The sequence below is a fragment of the Rhinolophus hipposideros genome (assembly GCF_964194185.1).
Source record: "Rhinolophus hipposideros genome assembly, chromosome: 11".
NCBI classification, from domain to species: domain Eukaryota; kingdom Metazoa; phylum Chordata; class Mammalia; order Chiroptera; family Rhinolophidae; genus Rhinolophus; species Rhinolophus hipposideros.
In genome coordinates this window covers 31,726,769-31,742,667 of record NC_138057.1, presented here as the reverse complement: position 1 = coordinate 31,742,667, position 15,899 = coordinate 31,726,769, and the positions used below count along the sequence as shown (strand labels likewise).

Below are 15,899 nucleotides of genomic sequence, written 5' to 3'. Positions count from 1 at the left end.
GTCCTTCACATCCTTGGTTAAGTTTATTCCTAAGTATTTTATTCTTTTTGTTGCAATTGCAAAAGGAATTGTATTTTTTGTTTCCTTTTCTGAAATTCCTGTGTTAGTATATAGGAACAGAATGGATTTTTGTACATTGATTTTGTATCCTATAACTTTACTGTATTTGTTTAATGTTTCTAATAGTTTTTTGGTGCAGTCTTTAGGGTCTTGTATATAAAGAATCATGTCATCTGCAAAAAGTGACAATTGAACTTCTTCATTCCCAATTTGGATGGCTTTTCTTTCTTCTCTTGCCTGATTGCTGTGGCATGGACTTCAATACTACATCTGTGGTTCCTAAGTGCAAGAAGACTGTGATGTGCCTTAAGGAGAATATATGTTTGTTACATAAGCTTCATTCAGTCATGAGTTACATAGTATGTTGGTTGTGAGTTCACTGTTAATGACACAACAACAAGGTATCTTTGAAGAGAAACATGCATAAAGCAGGTTATAGTGACAAAAATGTTGTGAACATTAGTTCCCAGGTATTTAACCATACATTTGCCCTAGGAACAATGATTCAATATTCGCTAATTTAGTGTTGGTGACCACTAAACACTAAATAACATAACTACCGAGAATAATAAGAAGCAACTGAACCACGCAGAGAAAAGAAGGAGCCCTGTTGCCTGTATAGCTCTGCCACCCCTGAGAGTTGAGGAGTTGGGCACCCCAGGAACTGCTTTAGATTTGCAGGATTACATGAACACAGAATGCAGGCCCACAATTTCTTATTCAAAACTCTCTGCCCAAAGGGATTAGACAGCATAAATTGGTAACTACAATATTGCCACGGGGATCTGAAAGACAGTTTGGGGAATATAATTAATAATGTTGTAAATATTTTGTAGGGTTTCAAATGGGCAAATGTCTTATTAGGGAGACCATTTCATGGACGGTGTAGATGCCTGACCACTGCGCTGTACACCTGAGGCTGAAGCTGACTAATATTGTATGTCAACTATAATTTAATATATGTATAGTCACGGGATGTGGAGTACAGCATAGGGAATAGAGTCAATGGAATTGTAATAGATATATACGTGTCATAAGGATAGTAGATTGGGGGTGGGGAGTTACACTTTGTGAGGGGTGAAATGTCTAACTTATTGCATTGTTTTGTACACCTGAAACTATAAAAAAAAAAAAATACTGCCCAGATGTGGTTCAGAGTCCAGAGTTTTCGATGGGCCAGGAGGTGTGTATTCATGTTATACACCATCCATAAGTAGGATTGGCAACAACACTTACGAACCAAGCATGTCAATATTTCCGCAACAAACTTACGAATATTCTGCCAAGTAAGAGAAATAGACAACATGTAGTCTTGTCTCAGTTCAGGATAGGTTTTGCCACCAAGAGTTTCCCATAAACTCATTGATAAAATCAATGCTTTTCGGGAGCTTTGGGGATTTCAGCATTGAAGACTAGAGTGTATGGTTCTTAAGTAAGATATCTGTAGTCCTGTAGTAGATTTCTCCTGAGTGTTCTCTGTCTCCTAACCTTCACACAGGAAGGAAAGATTGAAGGAAAAGAGCAATATTCAGTAGAATTAAGAATTCAAAGTACGAAGGCCACAGGTGGCCCCCTGCTTCCTCCTGCAGAGAGCCTACCTCCTCTGACAGGTCCGGTGGCCCTCCATGACCTGGCTCCTCCCTAGTTTCCATGCTCACTTCCCAGCGGCCCCCTCTATTCTATGCAGACCCGCCTCCGCCATTACTCCTTATTCCTGACTTTTGATGTGGTTTCATAAAGATTTTCTGAGCATCTCCCTAAGCCAGGCCCTGCTGAGCATTGGAGTTACAATAGCGAAAAGACAGATGTGGCATCTGCCCTCCTGTGAAGAGTGTTGCATATTACAATAGGGAAGAAAGGATGGGTAAGAATTATCCAAGCAGGGTACAGAGGTTCAGAGTAAGATGACTTTTGTCTTTGCTTACCATTTTGGGGGGAGTATGTTTGCATCTCCTGGCTGCCTACTCCTCAGGTCTAGCTTTTCCTAACCTCACAGCCCTCAGTCGTGTCCCCAGTCTCCATATGATGCCTATAACCCATAGCTTGCCTGTGCAGTTAATTACATACCATCTTGGCTCGCGTTTCTCATAGTTAGTTTTGTCTTTCCGCTGCACTTTAAGACCTTATGCTGTAGCCAGTGCAGTTGGCTGCTTGATAAATATTATTTTGACCATATCAGATCATAATTAAATGACTCATACCCCAGGGGTTCATCAAGTTACGTTATCTCCTTATGAAAACTCTCGGTAAGTCTCATGCTGCACTACTCAGAATAAGTAATTGCTCAGTAAATCACATGCTATTCTTACCCAGGATAAAGCAAAGAAATGGTTCACAGTAATAGGAATCTGATTAACTTCATGTCTCCAAAATCCTGTTGGTCATTCAAGATCATAGGCAGTAAAGAATGGTCCTGTGCTTCATTATCAGGATAAAACAGTAAAAATGTCCACACTGGTAAATGTTTTGTGCTTCCTGTATTATTAATTCCTGTCTTTTTTACACAGCCTCCAAATATAGTTAAAATAACCTTGAAAATTTCCTTGTTCTAAAGTTTTTATTATTTTTTTATTAGTTTCAGGTGTACAAAACAATGTACTAGTTAGACATTAAATAAAACACTTATTATATTAGTATCTGATTAATACCCCTCACAAAGTGATAACCCTTCCTCCCCCAATCTACTACCCCTCTGACATTGCATATAGCTGTTACAATTCCATGGACTCTATTCCCTATGCTGTACTCCACATCCCGTGACTATATATATATATTAAATTATAGTTGATACTCAGTATTATTCAGCTTCAGTTTCAGGTGTACAGCGCAGTGGTCAGACATCTACATCAAGTGGTCTCCCTAATAAGACAAGTGTCCCTCGGTACCCTACAGAATCTTTACAGCATTGTTGATTACATTCCTCAAAGTGTCTTTTGTATCCCCGTGGCAATCTTAAACTTTTTATTAAAAATGTAAAACATCCCAGAATAAGAAATCTTCAAAAGAAATATTCAAATATTGATTTATTGAGAGAGAAAAAGAAGAAAAAACACTTTAAACTTTAATGGCAGAGGGTGGGGCAGTAAAAATGTGTTACATGTGTAGGTGGGTTTGGTTTTGTTTCTATTTCCCCAAGTTGACGCTGGTAGATCACTGGTTTATTATGTTTGCTTATTGTATCTTTTCATTTCAATGCCTATGTATCCTAACAAGATTATAATCATGCATCCATACATTTTCTTGATTTTTGCTCCACAGAACGAAACAAAGGAGTACAAAGTCGTGGGCATGTATTCAGATGGCATAAATGTCCTGGGCTTGATTGTCTTTTGCCTCGTCTTTGGACTTGTCATTGGAAAAATGGGAGAAAGGGGACAGATCCTGGTGGATTTCTTCAGTGCTCTGAGTGACGCAACCATGAAAATCGTTCAGATCATTATGTGGTAAGCAGACACCCGTTAATGCCAGCTTGCTTCCCTGCCAACTGTCCCCTCAAACTTAGAACCAAGAGTCCTGAGTTTCTCCACTGGCTCACCCTCGAGAGGGTGCACACTGACCATCAGGACACTAGAGTATTAAATCATTCCACATCCTTTTTTTGTTCACTCACTTTCCCAAAGGTCTAACTATCAGCCATTGGCTTTTCTACCGAAGCCCTTGATCATCGCGCACGCAGCCAGTTTTCATGTAAGAAGTAACTATTGGAGGAATAACGTGACGCCGTTCTCTGCACATGAGAATACACAGTGCTTTCCTTATTAGGCCGCAGGCAGAAGTGATATTCAGAATACTTATAACTGATACATCGCGTGATCGCTAACGCATCCATATTAAAGCTGCGTGGGTGAGCATGGCAATGGTATCACTTAAGTATCTGCCTTGTCCCTGGAGATACCAAAAAGTCCACCTTTCCTGGGAGACCTCTGCCCCACTATCTCATATTGAGTTGTTTTACCATTATTTACTCCAAAGTGTAGACATCGACGGTGACATAAAGGATTCAGTTATTTTAGTCACTTAATCCCACTGAAACTTAGCTTCATCATCTATGAAAAAGCATAAAATCTACTCGTAAGGTTGGAAGAAACGCACTAAGTGAACTGATGCCTGTAAAATACTTAACCCAACACAAGGCTCCACAAACAAATGTAATGAGAGCTCCACAAACAGACTATGACGATCATTTGCACTGCTAACTGTTGTTGATTCCGTTACCTGGGAAACAAGATGACTGGGGCTAGGAAGAGCCTAGAGACCATATTTGGAGCAGGCTGCAGTGAGATCCCACATGTGACAATCAGCAGAACGTTTGTGTATGGGGAGCAAGGTGTATGTCACCAGTTTAACCACACTTTCCTGCCAAGTCTGTCCCATTGTGGTAGCTTAGGTGGGTAGAACTGGGAGTGCACACGGAGCCCGGTGGTCCAGCAGGGCCTGACGCCGAGGCCTTCACTTCTCGTGGACCCTGGGCTCCTCCAGCTGCGAGTGTGTGCCAAGCCACAGTACACGCCCCAGCTTATCTCTTCCCCAGCAATCCCACCCTGAGAAAACACCTGCTGACGTCATTGTGCTTTCTTTCTAGTTACATGCCATTCGGTATTTTGTTCCTGATTGCCGGGAAGATCATAGAAGTTGAAGACTGGGAAATATTCCGCAAGCTAGGCCTTTACATGGCCACTGTCCTGACTGGGTATGTCACACTCAAGAAAGAGAAACCCAATTTGAGCCAATGGATTGCTGCTGAGAGGATGGATTTCAGTTGGTGAAAATCGGCTTCTCTCCCACGCGCAGGGAAAGATGGGGTTCAGCAATGAGAGTGGGGTGTGGGGAGTGGGAGGAGGGCTGCCCTTTGCCAGCTGTACTGGAGGTGGATCACACTGTGTAATTGCCAGATTTTGGCAGAACAGCCTGGACCAGGCTCTGTCACTGCCTTTATTAGTTGTGTTCAAAAATTTTTTTAAAAGTAGAGCAAAACCCACTGGTATCCTCTCTTGGCTCTTTCCTGGCCTTCACTTTCTTAAGGATATAAATTAACCAAGCAAGTAAGAATAACCCCCATGGACCCAGAGTCTGAAAGAAATTAGTCAGGGCCTAAACGAAATAAGAATAGAGCAAGTAGGAACTTCATGGCTGGTTCGCTCTAACCCTGTTGGTGGGGCTGGTGACCACGGTCACCCATGCATCATCAGAGGGCCAGAGAGCATGCTGGGAAAATCATCAGGCTGGTAGGAAGTGTGTAAAGCAGGAGGAAGGCAGCAGGAGACAGGTCATTTGCATATTTATTACAGCCCAGTTATTGGTTCCATCAAGGGAGATGTGGTGGGATGGTTATAAATGGTGCCCCTGGATGTCTCGCCGGGTGTAGGATCCATCACATGTGCTGAGAAAGATGGACCAAGGGAATGAGTAAGCATCAGCAAATTGATTCCTACGGATCAGTGCCCCCAAACACTGACTGCATTGCAGAGTTTCCACTGCACGGAATTTAGTTCTTAGTCCGTGGTTACCAAAAGCACAGTCCTGACAGCCAAGGGAGGAGAAGCCTGGGTTCCTACAGTATGACGGCTGGTAAAATCCCAGAGCCCCAGTCAGGACGGTGGGACCATCTGCCTCACTAGAGGACAGGGGCTGTGTCCAGGCCGTGAGGTGGCTGACCTTTGTTATGCTGAGCCATTTCATAATGGCTTCTGATGGTCTCTGTTCTCTCACCCTGTCTAGGTTTCTAACGGAAAACTAAAAGTTAGTTCCTCATAGTTGTTACACAAAAGTCTGTCTATCTAGAAAACCCTCTTTCTAGACCCCCAGGATCTGTATTTTCAATGACCATTTCTTATTATTTCAGTTTCACAGAACTGATCTTTAAACTCTGTTCAGTCACACTTACACGGCATCTGCTGACGCAGTCCCATTTGTTAAGCCCCTGTTTTTGTATAACCTGTATATTTCCATGGGAAACAAGGAATCATTTTGGAAGGCAGGCGTAACAAAGAAAAGAGGGTCAGTCCTGATGTATGACTTTAGGAGAGTGGGGACTTCCTCCTCCTTCAATCCTGACTCCCTTCTTAGATGATGGGTGCCACCCAGCGAGATAGTGGCCTGTGGTCCAGGGAATAAAGGGCTGAGGGCTGTGAGAGTGGTTTGTATGGGGCCACAGAGTCACCAAGGAGAGAATGGTCAGCTCGACCTGGGAAGGTGAGGGCAGACTTCCCGGAGAAAGGGGAAGTTTCACAGAGTCTTAGTGGAGGAACAAGAATCCGGCAGCAGAAGGCAATGAAAGCATTTTAGTGCATAGAGCATGAATAGCACGTACAGGGCTTGGCAGTGTGATAGAGCTGTTTTTTGAGCTCTGAAATGTGGCTTCAGCTACTGGCTTTGCCACTAACTTTGACAAGATACGTACTTCATTTGCTGAGTGAGTCATAGCCTCATATGTGGAATGGAGACATATTCCCACCCTACTTCTCATTTTCTCATTGGGTCAGTATGAAAGTTGAATGATATTATGAATAAAATAGCTATTTGAAAAAATAGCTTAATCTAAAGAAGTGTTATCATCTATAAACTGTTTCTCTTATTTACAGGCTTGCAATCCACTCCATTATAATTCTCCCGCTGATATATTTCATAGTCGTACGGAAGAACCCTTTCCGATTTGCCATGGGAATGGCCCAGGCTCTCCTGACAGCTCTCATGATCTCTTCCAGGTAAATAGAAGAGGGCCATCTAGGAGAAGTCTCAGAGCCAAGTCTTATCAACTCTCATCTCACTTTATGAAGCACTGGCTGCAGGTTGTGGGTTTTGTAGCTGCCTTTAATTCAAGAAATAATCTCCATATTCTCTGCCCATGTCTTTGAACATAGTTTTTCAGCCTATTAGATATTCCCTCCTCTCTTGGCATGGCCTGCAGCCCAGAAAGGGGTTATGGTGTAACTTAGAGCAGTGGCAAGCACAGCACCTTCTGATTCCTGCAACTGACAAAAGTGCCAGCATACTTTGGGCTCTTGGTTTTAGTTTTTGGAATAGAGGTGTCTCGTCAGGCAGGGACTGAGGACCAGCATTCCTAGACCATAAGTTCCTTTCTCTCTTTATCACACAGTTCAGCCACACTGCCTGTCACTTTCCGCTGTGCTGAAGAAAAGAACCAGGTGGACAAAAGGATCACTAGATTTGTTTTACCCGTGGGTGCTACAATCAACATGGACGGAACCGCACTCTACGAAGCAGTGGCAGCCGTGTTTATTGCACAGTTGAATGGCTTGGAATTGAGCATTGGGCAGATCATCACGATCAGGTGGGGCATGGTGCCACATTCATTTTCATCTCCATTATTAGAATGGACTCTAGTGAAAATCATCTGTAAAGGAAGATAAGAACGGTCCAGTGGTGGACTGATTTTCTTGGTCTACAAAGGTCCTTCCCAAGGCTAAACACAGTGAGGTCACAAGTAGTAGACTCACGGTACACAAGATCTCTGCTTCAGGGTTTAGATAGCCAAAAGCATCACTCTGTTCTCAATTCAGTGCACCCACTGGGTGCTAGGCACAGAGTAGGTACCAAGGACTGAAGGTTGAATGAGGGCCAGGCCCTACTTTCAAGGGGTTCCCAGTAAGTAGGTAGATAATACAGATACCTGAATAGATGCTGACTGGTATGGTGAGGGTTATAATAGAAGTTTGAATGGGAGACACAGAGGGTGCCAGTGAAGGAAGGGTTGGCTCTACCTGGGAAGGGGAGGAAAGTCTTCCTGGAGGAGGGGCAATCTGAGCTAAGTTTTAGAAGACGAATAAGAATTTCATAGGAGAAGAAGGAAGCTAAGATCATTTTAGATAAAAGGAATAGCATGTATGGAAGCTTACAATGTAACCATGGCCTAGTTACAGAGGACAGATTATTTGGAATGGCTGGCATAAAGAAATGAATTCAGGGACTGTATCATGAAAGGCTTTGTATGGGGTACTCATGGAAGGGTCTTAGACAATCTTTCATATTATGGACAGATTTTTATTTTAGAAAGGTAACTGGCAATATGGTGAGTGGACTGGATGGGGGCAGAAACCATAAGATAGAAGAGCAGTTAGGAGACTATTGCAAAAGTCCAGGTAAGGTATGAAAAGACCTACATCCAGGCACTGACACAGGGAATGGAGAAGAGCTAATGCATTCAAGAGGCATCAATTAGATTCAGAGTGAGGGACGGAGAAAGGCTAGGATGACCCCCAGGGATGGTGAATGGTTCTGGATTGGTGGACAGTACTTATCAGAACAGGGCCTAGTATATGAGAAGCACGTATAGGTAGGAGGATAAAGAGTGTATACTTTTTGACACATTGAATTCGAAATGCCTTTAAGACATCCCAGTGGAAATAACAGTGAGAAATTGGTCTCGACTGGAGGTACAGAAGTCAGGGTCATCAGCTTGATGGTGAGTCAGTTATCTGTGTTTGAATCTGAGCTTCACCATAATTAGCAGTGACCTTGGCCAAGTTACTTGAATTTTCTAAACTTCGGTTTTCTTACCTGTAAAAGGATAATAGTAATATCTACATTTTATGCAAGTAGTGATAATTACGTCCGATGATGCATATAAAATGTTTAGGATGGTGGCTGCATAGTGAGCACTCAGTTAATATTGAGAGTGGATGACATCACATGGGGAGAGTTTGTAGAGAAAAGGATGAAGGACTGAGCCCTAGAAAATCCTAATATTAGAGGCAGGCTGAGAGGGGTGAACCCAAGAGGAAGAAGGAGAAGAAAAGAAAGGTGGGAAGAGACCTTTGAAAACTTGGTGTCATGGAAACCTAGATGAGATTTTCAAGGATAAAATGGTCAACGAAGTCAAATGCTACAGAGAATCCTAGTCAAGTGAAGACTGAAATTGCCTGTTCAAGTAGATGGTAAAAATGTCACCAGTGAATTTTGCTGAAACTGTTCCTCTGGAACAGCACTGTTCAATATGGTAGCCATTAGCCAACACACAAATTGGATTGAGCAGACATAAAAGGTTCTATCATTCTACAAATAGGTGCTGTCAAAAGTTCTGTCATTGTAGGAAGTTCTACTAGACAGTGATTTGAAGAGTGGATTGTGATTAGAGTTGATCAGAGACTTTAGTTCAGTTTAGAGTGGAAGTGCATCCCCAAAACTGGACCCCTGAGCTCACACAAGGTTGAATCTGAACCTTTCAGAGTTAATTCACTGTTACACCCCCAGCACTTGGCACACGCAGAAAGTAAGTTCTAACAGTGTCCTCACACAGTACATTTTTTTAAGTCTTCTCCAACGCTAAATCATAAAGTTTTTATTGCAGTTTGCTTGAAATTAACTGAAGACAGGTGAAAACTCGACCATTTGGCCCATCAGCTGGGAAACTATACTGATGCTGCATGATCTGTAAAAAGTGTCAGTGGCTAAAGAAGCCTGTGCCCAAAGAGCTTGAGTACAGTCCGGTACTTTGAACAGAAGCAAGTATGTTAACATTGAAACCTTGAATCATGGCTGAGGAAGTTCCCCGTATTATATTTTTATACTCCCAAGTGCCTTTTCCCACCTTCCTCACCTCAGGTAGTGGAACCCTGTCTGCACTGAACTGCTTTCAGGGAGTGGTTATATGAGGGGCCACTTGTTTCGGGTATTGGCCATGTGGGGATGAATTCTCTCCTTCCCGCTTCCTCAGTCATAAGTTTCCTAGATCTTTCTAACCGTTTTTTTTTTTTTTTTTTTTTTTACTTGACTGTTGGAAGGAATAAACTTTGGGCCTTGAGGCTAAACAACCAATGCACATAAAAATCTCTCACCTTCTTTCATGTATTCTTGTATCAGACTTGGCTGATAACTACTGGTCCGGCGCCAATAACAACTTCCAGGCCCGGAATAATCATTGACTTACAATAAAAAAATCCTCTCTGACTCTACCCGGGAGAGGATGAAATAATAAAAGTTATTTTTAACTTTATAAGTTACAGTTGTGGCTCACGCGGTTAATGGTTAAAGAGATTTTTGGACCTACAGTTCATCTCTTTCTGTGGTCTTTTGGACTGGACGTCAAAGAAACGTAGGCACCACCCACCCAAAACATACCTTTTTGTGTGTTTTTTTCATAGCATTCACTTACTAGGGGTTACAATTGATTGAAAAAAATAGGATAAGTTTTCTTATAATGGAAGGTAATTATGGGATTGGGGACCTAGAAAGAACTTGGAGGAAATGAAGTGTCCATAATAGCAATAGTAGTTGTCGTTTTGTAGTAATAGTAGTAGTAATACTAGCAGTGGTAGATGCTGCCGAAGGAGCAGAAATGGCATGATTTTTTAAGCATCTACTATATCCAGGTGCTACACTGCGTGCCTTACATGTAGTATATTACCTCATTTAATCTTCACAGCAACCCTGCAGAGCAAACACTTCAGTCCTGTTTTACCATCTTACAGGCGAGAAATTGAGATTCGGAGAAGTAACTGGCGTAAGGACAGGCTGTTAGTAAAATTTTTCCCCTATCTGAAGATTTATACTTCAGACCTAAGCCAGTCAGATGGCTGAAGTTTAGTAAGCAAGGTCAAGGTCAAGGGCAGAGTTTTTTTTTGCTAAATCGATTTTGAGTTTCAAGCCCAGCCTCAGGCTATAGGGACCAGGTGTTTAACAGTGATGTGTTGGGGGTTCCAAGAGTGATCAGGGGGCAGGGGCACAAATCACTTCTGACAAAGAAAACCCATCAGTGCATTGTTTCAATCAGCATTGAAATAAACTTGGAGTTTCCAGAGTGCTTAAGTCAGAACAGATCTAAAACTTTTAGAGGAATTGGGACAGCCCGAGAAATCTCTCATTTACTGTGAATTGGTGGCCACAACTAGTGAAGAAGAAGACATTACTTGTCTTCTCTGGCCTGAGTTTCACTATCCCTCAAACACCATCTGGGACACATCACTAGGCAGATGAATGGGCACTAGAACCAGCTTCCTAAGATCTCTGAGGCTTTAGGAGCCCCGGGGAACGTGGATTTGTGGATAGCATCAGGGTTTCTTCTATTTGGAATTGGCAGTTTCTACATCTTCACCTTTCAACTCAGCGGCATCCTGAGTTCAGGCCTTGACCCAGGGTGAGGACATGTGTCCAGAAAATATGGTGGCTGTCCCCTCAAGCTGATTCAAATCAGGGAACTTTTCAGGACACGGTGAGCCCTTGTTTCCTCCAAAATGACCAGATTTAAGTAAGGAGGATGCTGATGAAAACCTGCACATTCCAAAGAGAAAAATCCCCGCCATGTTTTATCTGCCCAAGAGGGATCTTTTGAAATACATAGTAATGAAGTACACTTGGCTGCCTCTCCTGGATTCCAGATCTTACTCCTTTTGCACAAAGTGCATTCTCTGGCAAAAAGGAGCAGTCAGGAATAAATGCTTGTACCTTGGACAGGAGTCAGAGCTATTTCTCAATTCAGTGCCCTAAAGGGCGGCTCCCAGAGAGATTCAGAGTCTTGTGACATCAAGAAAGTGAATAAAACCTGCTTGAACCCTGCAAGGTTTGTCTTTCCCTGAAATACCTTTGCCCATCCACCCCTACCATTATCCCTCTACCATCCTTCCAGGGAACGTAAATTCCTGGCACGGAATTAGATGTTCAGTAAATGATTGGCTGGGTGAGCAGATGGAAGAAGGAAGGAATAAAACAGGTGGAGAAGTATTTGGCACTTGTTTAGGATGGGTGGGTAGATAAAGCCTTCCATAAACACCACAGGTGGTAAAACTCCTCCCTTCCTCTTGAACATCTCTCTTGCTCATTTTCTGTGTGCCACTTGTGCAGTTCTTCCTTGCATTAGAGTGATTTGCCATATCTGCCCCTGGAAGGAGATCACACTCCCCCCCCCCCCGCCCCCAGTCTCCCACAGCCCTCTCATGAGGCGGAGCTGGTGCTCGGCAGATAACAGATTCTGACTGGCCGACTGGGGGACACGGCAGTAATAGCCATCGGGACTAACTGGTTCAGGCCAGGGGCCTTGAAGGAAGAAAGGGTATCTAAGTCCTTTCGCACTGGTGTGTTTTGGCTACAGTGTCACGGCCACAGCCGCCAGCATCGGAGCTGCCGGGGTGCCCCAGGCCGGCCTGGTGACCATGGTGATCGTGCTGAGTGCCGTGGGCCTGCCCACTGAGGATGTCACCCTGATCATCGCTGTGGACTGGCTCCTGTGAGTTGGAATAATCGCGCTGCCTTGGCCCAATGGGAAGGCGGGCTTCCCAGCCATGCTCTGTAGTCTGTCATCATTCTCTCCTCATACTGCCTAATGAGCCATACGTTGATGCTTTAATTTCCCTCTGGCCAGCCCATCTGATAACGTGCTTAAAAATTAACTCCTCGTAACTTCGAGCAGTGATTTTAAAAAGCAAGTGATCTCTGTCAGCTCATTATACTCCTGGTAATGCTCAAGGTTAGGAAGAGACGAGATAAACATAAAATAATACAGTGAAGAAGCCAGGCAGGGTCCCAGACACTCCCAACCCCACAAGCCGCCCGAGCCTTTCCCAGCCCTGGATCAGCAGCCTGGGCTCAGAACCACCTGGTTCCCAATCAGCCTGTCTTCCCAAACATCGGGCAGAAGCTCCCACACCTGGCGCCCCCCTCAGTAGCAAGCTGGTTCCACAAGGCCCAACCAAGGTGACACCTTTCTTGCAAAGTTAACCAACCATTGAGGCAGTGTTTCAAATGTTCTTCCTAGTCGTGGTAGTGGATTTGCACTTCTCTCCTTTCTCTCATTCTTCCTGGAATCAGTGACCTTCACTTCCAAGATAACCACAGAAATCAAAGGCCCAGTCTGCTCCAGGGGATAAGGACACTAGCTGGTTCATACTAAGGTCCAGTTCAATCCATAGCCTTGTGCTAAATACAGGGGCATCCAGAATGGACATGTATGTGTAAGCGTGGTCCACCTTTTCTGTCCTGAGGTGTAGTTTGCACAAGAATATTCGTGTACATGGTTCCTACCAGCAATGTCCCAGTCCTCTCTCCAGGACGCCTCCTCTACCTACACATCTTCCTGCCTCCGGCCTCTTCTTCAGGGTGTCTGGGAGTTAAGACGGCTGGAGGTGCCCTAAGGAGAAAGCCACTCCCAGGCAGACGTGTTTTCTGACCCTGTGCTCTGCGACGTCCCTGCTGGCTTGCTCATAGGGTGACCTACTAGTAAAGAAACAAGTACACCAGGGACGCACTCACACACACACACACACACACACACACACACACACGGCACATACACCACCCACACAACATCCAAGGTCTCACACTTTAGCCAAAAGATGGCCTGGAAATGCCCACACCAGACAGAGGTTAGAGGTGAAAGATTTGCTGGATTTTGACCCTCAGCTCCCCAAAAATATCTGTGAAGACTTCACATTTCTTTGGGAGGAAACAAGGGAGTTTAGGGAGACTGGTGCTGAATTTAGGGGAGTCATTGTGACCTATTGGGAGCCTGCTCGCCCATTCTGTCCCTTTATGCACCACCTCCTGCCCCAGGCCTGTGACGAGAGGAGCTTCTGCTCAGGCAGCCAGGAGGACAGCACTTGCTGCATTTGCTTAACTTATAACTGAACGCTTCAGGTCCTTTTCTCACTCCAATGGCAAAGGAAAATGAAATCTGGGCCTCCTGTCTGACTAGCTTCTCCCTTCCCCAGGGACCGATTCAGGACCATGGTGAACGTGCTCGGTGATGCGTATGGAACAGGTATTGTGGAGAAGCTCTCTAAGAAGGAGCTGGAGCAGATGCATGTTTCATCTGAAGTCAACTTCGTAAACCCCTTTGCTGTGGAATCCACAGCACTCGATAACGAAGACTCAGATGCCAAGAAGTCCTATGTCAACGGAGGCTTTGCCGTGGACAAATCTGACAGCATCTCGTTCACCCAGACCTCACAGTTCTAGAGCCGCTGACTTCAGATGCCTGGGAGTGATGAAGTACATCACTGAGCAAATTCAAACATTAAGGGAAAGAAAAACACTAACGGCCAATTGTACATTTGACCTCATATACAGACCTCCAGATTATTTTCTATATTTGGATTCACAGCTTTCACTCTCCAAGTTCTGGGATTTGGGGTGGGGGTAAGATAAAAGGAAATTGATTAAATGGAAAGCTGTATTATCTGGAGTTTTAAAATTCTATGAGAGACAAAGTTTGAAAGTATCAAGTAGCAACTGTTGGAAGTAGGTAACAAGTGAAAGAGAAGTTGCTCTCTCATGCACAGACCCATGTTTGGGGTTTTTTAAAAAATATATTCTGTCACTGACTACAAATTTTTACTCAGGATTTCTATTGGCGTGGATTTCCTTTGATGTCTCATGTTTTTATAGATTATAATGCATCTAAACTACCCTCCTCCCCCAGTTAATGTGCCAAATTGTCTATTTTGAACTCATCTCCAGCCAATTTCAAAGAAATGTCTTTGAAAGAAAACAGACTACACAGTTCTGCAATAACAATTTTAAGATGGATGTCGGGTTTGGGGGGAAAGGAGAAGGGTTTTCTTTTCATTGTACTGTACTGGGACACTGGTAACTATTAACTCAGTGTTCAGTATAGAGTTAGGTGTGTATGTGTGTGTGTGTATGTGTGTGTGTGTGTGTGTGTGTTATCTTCATATAACTTGCCAGATAGAGATCAGAATTGAACTGTCAATGTGAAATAAAAAGCTCTCCTTATACTTGAATAATAACTGTGATTCCAATCCAGATCTGCTTTGGGCTTATAAGAACTCGCTCAGGAGCACTGGAATGAGAAATCATGTTGTTCAGTCGTCTCATGTCTGTATCAGCCCCAAAGCAGAGATACATTATGGTGATATCCCGAGGTGGCGTTGTCATTCATTACAGCTTCCAGATTCTACTGCTGGGAGGGAATCCATATCAGCTCTATATAAGATTATATACAAAGGGGTCACTCACATAAGGCTATATGTGTTTTTATCCAATTGGAAAGCTTCATCCTTCCAAGGTTAGTTATACCCACTTAAAAATGACAATACGTTGCCTTTTTGTACCCATCAGAGTACAACAACGGTTGTGTTTTAATACAGAGTTGATGGGTTGAATAAGCCAGCCACACTGACCAGAAAAACGCTATCCTTACCCTGGATTCTTGCATAGTAAATTGCCCGACATGAGACTGGTATCAGTGGGCTGGGAAAACTCCATTGTATGGCACTGTCTCCTCCTCCAAAGAGGATGTTCCAACGAGTAGTCCAGTCATCTTGGCCCTGCTCATTGAAATCCATTGCTTGTCATTCTCCTAATTTATGAAGATAGCTTATTAACTCTGTGCTTCAGCTCACATCTTGTAAATAACACTTAACATAAATTTGTGTTGGCATTGAGATCCAGAATACTCCCGTTTCTGCCATTTTGAGTAGCCAATTTAAGGCTGTACTTTTTTATTTAAAAAACCAGAAATTGTGCCAAAGATCATGGAAAAGTAAATAAATGCTCAGTATTGACCACCTGCACCTGAAATCTATAAGAGAATGATACGGAATTGGCATGTAAACATCATTAATATGGACCAGTAATTCAATGTTGTAAAATGCAAATACAGGTGTTGTTTATAGGAAGTAAATCTAAGTATAAATGCAGTTGAATCAATAATGTATCTTAGGCTGAATGGTTGTCCCCCTCGGCAGGTGTCTCTGACTTGAGGCACGAGCATTGGCAGATCCGTGCGGGAACCGCAGGTCATCCTTGTTTCGGAGTCAGTTGTTAACCAGCCTCTTAACACATTGTGCTGTTAACTCATGGAAGAGAGCAAGGTTCCATTTCAGTCTCAATAAACGTTTGCATCCTTCTTTCTTCCCCGCCTTTTTCTT

At 43.5% G+C, this 15,899-nt stretch overlaps 1 protein-coding gene across 1 annotated transcript in view; it reads left to right on the top strand.

Annotated features, from left to right (window-relative positions):
• Window positions 1-15,882, top strand: part of SLC1A1 (solute carrier family 1 member 1) — a 74,057-nt gene extending 58,175 nt beyond the window's left edge. The window contains exons 7-12 of the mRNA XM_081066028.1: window positions 3,319-3,503; window positions 4,643-4,750; window positions 6,642-6,764; window positions 7,157-7,351; window positions 12,104-12,238; window positions 13,719-15,882. Coding sequence (XP_080922154.1) covers window positions 3,319-3,503; window positions 4,643-4,750; window positions 6,642-6,764; window positions 7,157-7,351; window positions 12,104-12,238; window positions 13,719-13,965 — 993 coding nt within the window. The 3' untranslated portion in view covers window positions 13,966-15,882. The remainder of the gene's footprint in view (window positions 1-3,318; window positions 3,504-4,642; window positions 4,751-6,641; window positions 6,765-7,156; window positions 7,352-12,103; window positions 12,239-13,718) is intronic.
• The last annotated feature ends 17 nt before the right edge of the window (window positions 15,883-15,899 follow it).